Genomic DNA, 7,944 nt, shown 5'->3' on the forward strand with positions numbered 1-7,944 from the left:
CAGCATTTTTGAATCGGAGAACTAATACATATTTGTAAACTGTGAATGAACAATGTAGTAAGTCACAAGGAATGTAATTAAATACAAATAGTAGGAGATTGACTAAATCTTTAGTTGAAAGTGTGTAAAATTTCTGAGCACCATTCGTATGAGCAAAATATACTTAGTAATTGCTACAAAAAAAAAATAACAAACACTATAATAAATAAAAACTTTATATAATGTTAGCAAAAGAAGTGCATAATTAAAAAAAAACTAAGTAAACAGTTTACGCAACGGTTAATCGTTTCGTTGTGAATTATATAACCTATTGTTTTTATTAATTATAATTCTTCATATTCTGCGCCATTACTTGTATAATGTCGGATGTATTAATATTTTTAATACAAATAGTAGGAGATCCACTAAATCTTTAGTTTCTGAGCACCGTTCGTATGAGCAAAAAATATTTAATAATTGCTACAAAAAAAAAAATAAGAAATATTACTTTATAAAAATACTGAATCAATGTTAGCAAAAGAAGTGCATAATTAAAAAAAAAAACTTAGTGAAGAGTTTACGCAACGGTTAATCGGTTCGTTGTGAATTATATAACCTATTGTTTTTATTAATTATAATTCTTCATATTCTGCGCCATTACTTGTATAATGTCGGATGTATTAATATTTTTAATACAAATAGTAGGAGATTGACTAAATCTTTAGTTTCTGAGCACTGTTCATATGAGCAAAATATATTTAATAAATGCTACAAAAAAAAAAAAGAAATATTACTTTATAAAGATACTGAATCAATGTTAGCAAAAGAAGTGCATAATTAAAAAAAAAACTTAGTGAAGAGTTTACGCAACGGTTAATCGGTTCGTTGTGAATCATATAACCTATTGTTTTTATTAATTATAATTCTCCATATTCTGCCCCATTACTTGTATACTACCGGAAGTATTAATATTTTTCTAAGACAATTTTCTTAGGTTACGCAGTTATGTTCACAGAGTATTATTTCTTTTACTATTATAATTTAAGATATTATATGTACTACAACATAGCAGGTTACAAAAATATTTTCAATACCATGCTCGGAAAAAAAACAGTCTCATGTCACTATAATTTAAACTTCATTTGAAAAACTTCGTTAACCAATCCAAAAACTGTACCAACCAAACCATGATCCATACAAATACGTAATTTTTGTGATGAACATGCAAATCAATATTTATCATCACATATGTTAAATAAAATTCTTAGAGTTGCATTTCTATAAACAAATTGCTTTCGAAAAAATTAAAAAAATATTTTACTTACTTTACTTCAATTTAATCATTTGCTTTAATATTAAAATAAAAACAGTGTATTAAAATACCAACAAAATTAAAAGAAGCATGGGAAAAAAATTATAATTGCAGTTTTTTGGTTAAAATTTTTGTTGAAATTAAATAACATATTGAATTTGGCTACCCCAATCTGTCGCTGTCAATCGTTCTACTGTCTCCCTTTTCATGCATTGAAAGGTTTGTTTTTAAGGTCGAAATTTAGCGTTTGAATTTAGTTTTTTTTCCAAAATATTCAAATTCTTCCAAAAATAACCATTTTAATATGTCCCTGAATTTTCTATTAGACGCTAGAAAACCGGTATCTGTACTTATAGGTAAGTTTTCCCCTTAGTTTTTACAGATAGGTTATGATGTTGGTTAATAAATTAAATCATTTATTAAAGAATGTATTCGAAATGCCAGTAAAAAGACTGGAGGAAGTACGAGGAATACAAACTGCAAGGTGAGGCCTAAACACCGAGGATGGAAAGTGCAAGATGGTCATTTTGTTCAAGCAGGACATATTTTAGCTACTCAAAGAAATACCAGGTTTCATCCTGGTCTTAATGTAAGTGACATATTTTAATTGTTAAAGATTGCCTTTAATACTTATTAGACCAATTGGATCTGTATTTAAAAATGAAAGTGACTAAATATGTATTTTGAAATCTTCATATCATTTCAAGCTCTTCTTTGATATTTTTTGGAGTTCAGCCTACATTTGCGAATGTAAATCAGACTAAAATTACTTTCATAAATAAAAATGATCTGTAGAAAGTAGGTTTTCTATTACTGTGTAATAAAAATTTTCAACCAAACTGTAGTACCTCATCAATCTTAACATATTCATTTTTTTATTGAATTATGCTATCAAAATTACTTGAACTAAACAGTAATATAATTTAGTCTATTATAAGGAACAAATCACCTATTAATGAATCTCCATAATTGTTGGGAGTTTTTTGTCTATTCATTTATATTTTAAATGTGTTATATCTGCAACTTCATGTCTAGGATCATGGAGCTGTTACAGCTTTGTTGGTCATAGTGCTCTTTTAATTTTAATTTCTCCCACTACTAGTTCTAACCATTCTCTTGCTGAACTTGAATGCTGTGTAGTCTGTGCGTCTTTGTATCTCAGGTACACTATTTCTTTGTCCCTCCAGATGGTATTGAGTGAGCAGTCCATGTTCTGTAGATATTGCCTTTGTTCTTTTCTTAAAATTATATAAGAAGTAACATAACCAATATGGTTTACTGCGACTCTTTATCAATCAAAAGCTGGGAATATTGGTCGAGAGAAGGTTTTCTATTAGGCTCTTACATATGAACACCAAGTAAATATATCAATACCATGCATTAATTCAATCTAAATCATATGGTGCTTATTGTTAACAGAGTACTTCTGTTTTATGGATAGTTCATCATTTCCTTTGGCTAAAAATGTATTATTTGAAAATTGTTTTAACTGTCCTTATGGGTATTAAACATTTTTCCAGAGATGCACAAATTGAAAAAAAATTACTTGCAGTGCTATACCATATGATAGGCCAGGAAAATATAGACATAATTTTGCATCTTGATCTAGAAAAAAGATAATGCAGGTTTAGAAGTCTATTCCTGTTACTAGCTGATGTTCAATCATGATAAGTGGGCTGAATTCTTGAGCAGCTTGTAGAGAGATTTACCAGTTACACCTCTCATTTCTGCCTCTACTGCATTCAAATTCTCTAAATAGTTATTTCATTGACTATGTAGTAGTAATTGTTATTCTTTGTTGTTTGGTTTCTTGGTATATTTGGTTTTCTGAGTAAGTTTTGTTAGTGCCACCTCTTTCAATGTTTTTGAATGTAGCTATAAGTTAGGCCTATAAGATGTCACCATCATATCCTCAGGAATTCTGTTCTGTTTATCATAAGCCTGTCACAAGTCAACAAGAACCTGCTTCTGGAGGAGAATCTTAGAACAAGGCTCATGTTATATTCTAATTTTTTTGACTTTTGTTCCTTTCTTTTTATGTGCACAATTTTTTATCACTAACAACTAACATTAAAGAAAATCTTAGACATTACTGACACTATTTAAAGTATCATTTCCTCTGTTTTAAAAAAAACTAATCATTTATGTATTTTATGCACCCAAATGCTTCTAAATTGTTTGCATAGCAATACATTTTTATAATATCTTTTTAATATTTTAGGTTGGGTTAGGTCGTAATGGAACACTGTTTGCGATGGAAGCTGGTAAAGTGGTTGTCACATGTGAGCAATTTGACCCATACTGGGAACATAAATGGGTACAGAGGAACTATGCAGGAAGAGAAAATCAGAACATTTTCAAGAAATATTTCAATGTCATACCAGAACCTCAGCACAATAGGTTCAAATTAATTGATGAAATTTAAGCAATATGTTATAATAATGATTATTTAGTGTTATTTGAGATAGTCTAGTATTAATTAAAAATGCTTGTTATACAGTGTATTTTTTATTTTATGATATTATTTCTACCCATTCTCCAATATTACACCATAGCAACTGCAGCTATTTACTTTAGCTAAGGCTGAAGGTTACTTAGAAAACAATCGTGAGGGCTGCGCTTGGATTATGTAGAGATCGAATCATAAATGAGGAGATCCTCAGAACCAAGGTCACCAATGTAGCTCGAAGAATTGCTCATCTGATGTGGCAGTGGACGAGGTACAAGGCTCATGCAATAGTCGAAATGTTCGCGAATGGCCACCACGAACCGGTAGACGAAGCGTTGGTAGGCCACCTGCTAGCTGAAGCGATGATTTAAGTAAGGTCCTTTAAGCTTTTTGCTAAAATATATAAGTAGATTTGTATATAAATGAAATTTGCAATAAAGGTGTTTACAGTAAGAAAATGTACTACATTAATGAATTGTGTTTTCTCTTCTTAATTTCATATTTTTAGTAATGATACATTCTCAGAGACGCTCTATTGCATGCCTATATTTCCATTAGTTTTAGGTTTATTGCCCAGGTGGCGCTGTTTTAAATTAAGAAGTTTTTGTGTTTTACACAGGCGTGTCAAATTTAGTTTTTTTTTTAAGTATGTGTTATTTATAAATATGTGCTTTTTATTTGGAACGATAAAAGTAATTTAAAAAAAGAACAAGCTTCATGCAAATTATATTTTTTTTATGCTTTGATCATTTTCTGGTATACCTTCCTTGTAATATTAGCTATCGCTTTATAGTAGCTTACAACTTATAACTTTGATAATAAACGTTAACAAATTGAATGAACGTAATTTGATTATAGCAACCTATGTACCTAATTTCTAAGGAATTCTAAGGGCCAATTGAGTGATATTCTAGGTTGAGCTTTCAGCTCATGCCCAGTTTCCATGAAAAGTTTGCCTAAGCGCCCTAAGAGTTAGGCATCACATTAAAGTGAAACGATTAATATAACTGACTTAATACTATTTATGAAATTGACATTAATTAATTATGTATTTTTATAAACATTTGTGAGCAGTGGTCGCCCAGCGGTAGACAACTGAGACTTGCAATCGTAAGTCGGGGGTCCGATTCCCAAGATAAAACTTTACTTAATTCACACTTTATTCATTCATTACGTAGAATTGCCACTGCTTACAAAGAAGTTTCTAAAGGATGGCCAACAGCGTCCTCTTTTTACCATAATACCACACTGCGTCAGCGTTCCCGCCAGGCATGTCGATTTTGGTATATCCCTCTATAGATATAATTGAGTGTGGCCTATGCATTGCAGAGGGCGTCTATGGGCTGAAACGGCGATAAACGTATATTTAAAATGATGATCTATTTAAAAATAAAATATTTTTTTTTATTAGTGTTCTTAAACTGTTTAGTCCTATGTTTAGTAATGGGGATGTGATGTAATAGTTGGTCATATCAAAACAAGATTCAGTAGGTTTTCATTTGAAGGAATAAAATACATAAGGTACCTACCAGAAGTTAGTTACATGAATGTGTAACAAAAAGTTACAGGTACGAGAGGAGATTGGCGATTTTCCGGCTTTGAAATGACGTCCGGTTGGACCGGATGTTGGCCGAACGACACGTACTGGACTGCACTAGATAGAGCTTGTTAATCTTTCTGTTAGCTTCCAGATTTGGGTTAAAAGTTTCAGTTGGTAAAAGAGATTATACATTTCTTTACACACTGTACAAATATACCTAACCTTTCATCAGTATTGGTTCTTTTGTATATAGTTAGACCTTTCTTGCTTCGTAGATCGTATTCCCGTATTTTTAATCTACTGTTTTATTTTAAATTTCAACTAATTAACCTCTAAAATCTTAGCTCTACTATACTTAGATCATATTTAAACAGTATTTAAAAATCATTATATCGCGAAAAGGTTAAAAGATAGTCACTCTGACACTGATTCAATTCTAACCTGTCTGAGCTTCTTAACCTGGGCATAATTTATATACAATAAACTATTCAATTTATTCTTTAGACTAACACTGCCTCTGCGACTGCTGTTTTGTATGAAGCACCAAAATGCCCTAGATGCGACTACGAAGTAAATGTGTTATTTTGATTTATTGATTATATTTATTTATTTTTATTTATCATTGATATTTAGTAAATAGTTGTCAATCAAGACATTATCAATGAATATAGAAATTATTGTTTATGAAAAACGCTAAAGTTATTTATTATTTCCTATTGGACTGCGATAGGTGAAAAAGTTTTTGTTAAAAGCTGTACAAAGTCTGTCAAAGCAGATAGTCATAGTACGGTGTTAGTTTAGTCTGTACTGTATAATTTTTATCGTGTCTTTTTACTTCCGCGCCAAAGAAATGTGCATGGTTCTTAGGGTACACAATACTGATGAAGAATGTACACACGAAACTGAAGCTTAAAAATTTTCAGTATATCCTAAGAAGTAAACTCTCAAGCACCCCTAGTGTATTTCATCTCGTCAGACTAATAACAGCGGGAGCTAATCTTATATTGCGTAGGGATCGAAACAAAATGACTAAAGCTTATGTGGATAGTCAGTTTGGTAGCTGTTAGTAACAAATTTAAAAATATCTCATCGTATATTACGATCATTATCATCACGTCAGGAGTAAGACGTCTGTTACTTACTAGACAAAAGCCACCCCCCTATTAGTTTCTTATACGACTTGTTGAAGGCCTGAATCCAGAGTCTTCCGACGACTTCAACAATGTCGTATGTGCACTTTGTCGACGTATTGTGTAGGTACTAAAACAGTATCCGTCTGAAGTTTGCTGTGGATTCTTTTCAAGACCAAGTTGAAGGATGCCATTATAGGGATCTCGATCATATTGGACTTCTCTAGCATTCTTCTTATGACTTTCACAAGAGGTGATAGAGAGAAGAGATAAAATTTATATTATATTGTTACCGTATCATAGATTATAGAACTCAAGTTTAATTCTTGCAAAGGACGGAATTTTTTTGTGTATGGCAAACTCCGATAAAAAATCATACTATTTTTTTCACAAAAACTTACAAGGGACTACGGGGGAAACTTACGAATTCTTACAGGTTTCGCGTAAATAAATCTATTAACAGCTAATATCTTCTATGCTCATAACAGACTTTAATACCTACAATGTTACCTGAGCTAACAAGAAAGTAGGAATAATTTTAATCACGATGGTAATTTTAGTCAAGACCTGCTACAAGTAACACTAGAGGAACGTCATCAAACAATAAATTTTGCTGCAATATGTAAAATACCATGTTATCCTCACACTATTGATGTTTTTGACATTAACTATTATGATTAGCATTCAAACCAAATTTTAGTTGAAAAATATAAGTACGCGACTTAAATTACTACCCGGTAAACTATGGTCATAAAAATTTGCCTTATCTATTTAATCTTTTTTATTATATGCAAAATTATTTCTTGATGTTTAAATAAAACCTTTTGACATATCTTTAAAAATAAATAATATAAATTCAAATTTATGGTAACCTGGCGTTAAATGACAACAAACCTAACCTAATTTATCTAAATTTAGTTTCACTCTTTATTTATCTAACTTTCAATATCAATTTTAACAGTTATTTCACTATAGAAATATTTGAACAACGTTAGCTTTTTATTTAAGCGCATACCGTAAACAATTTCTTGGTTACGCCATTTTTGTTCACTTAAAGCAATAAATACTTTTTTAATATTTTTTTTCTTTATACATATTACATTTATTTACGTCTTTATGTTAATGTTATTGCTTCTGTTTTACGTATAGTTAAAAAAAAATTAAAAATTTTACTTTTTCCTTATAATATAAAATATGTCGAATTAATGTTATAGCGTTTCTCATTCCCTTACGTTCGTTCACAGGTCGAAGGGTGTTTCGAGATTTCCTGCTTGTAATTTTTCTCAGGCATATTGCAGTGAGAGCTCGTTGCGCTCAATAACGCGTTCAACACCCGCCGTCGGATATAACTCAAGGGCTAAATTAAACTTTTTGCAGCGAACTTCACTTGTCACATGTTAGTGGCGTTATGGATTGAATACTCTCATCAAAAGTCGCTGTTATTTTTACAGAAATGTTCATATGAAATTTATTTTGTAACGTTTTTAATAAAATCATTTGCTACTTTTATAAAAAAATTGTTGATGCAACTTTC

General features: G+C 30.8%; 1 protein-coding gene across 1 annotated transcript; it reads left to right on the plus strand.

The window, feature by feature from the left end:
* Positions 1 to 1,494: 1,494 nt before the first annotated feature.
* mRpL27 (mitochondrial ribosomal protein L27) lies at positions 1,495 to 3,758 on the plus strand. The gene is made up of 3 exons (XM_068771875.1): positions 1,495 to 1,647; positions 1,717 to 1,880; positions 3,513 to 3,758. Exons 1-3 carry the CDS (start codon positions 1,596 to 1,598, stop codon positions 3,714 to 3,716), a joined length of 420 nt encoding a protein of 139 aa, XP_068627976.1. The 5' UTR covers positions 1,495 to 1,595; the 3' UTR covers positions 3,717 to 3,758.
* Positions 3,759 to 7,944: the final 4,186 nt, after the last annotated feature.

This window comes from Battus philenor, unplaced genomic scaffold (assembly GCF_028537555.1).
Source record: "Battus philenor isolate CCGP_79_NKW_IND1 unplaced genomic scaffold, ilBatPhil1.0.hap1 SCAF_4, whole genome shotgun sequence".
Lineage (NCBI taxonomy): Eukaryota > Metazoa > Arthropoda > Insecta > Lepidoptera > Papilionidae > Battus > Battus philenor.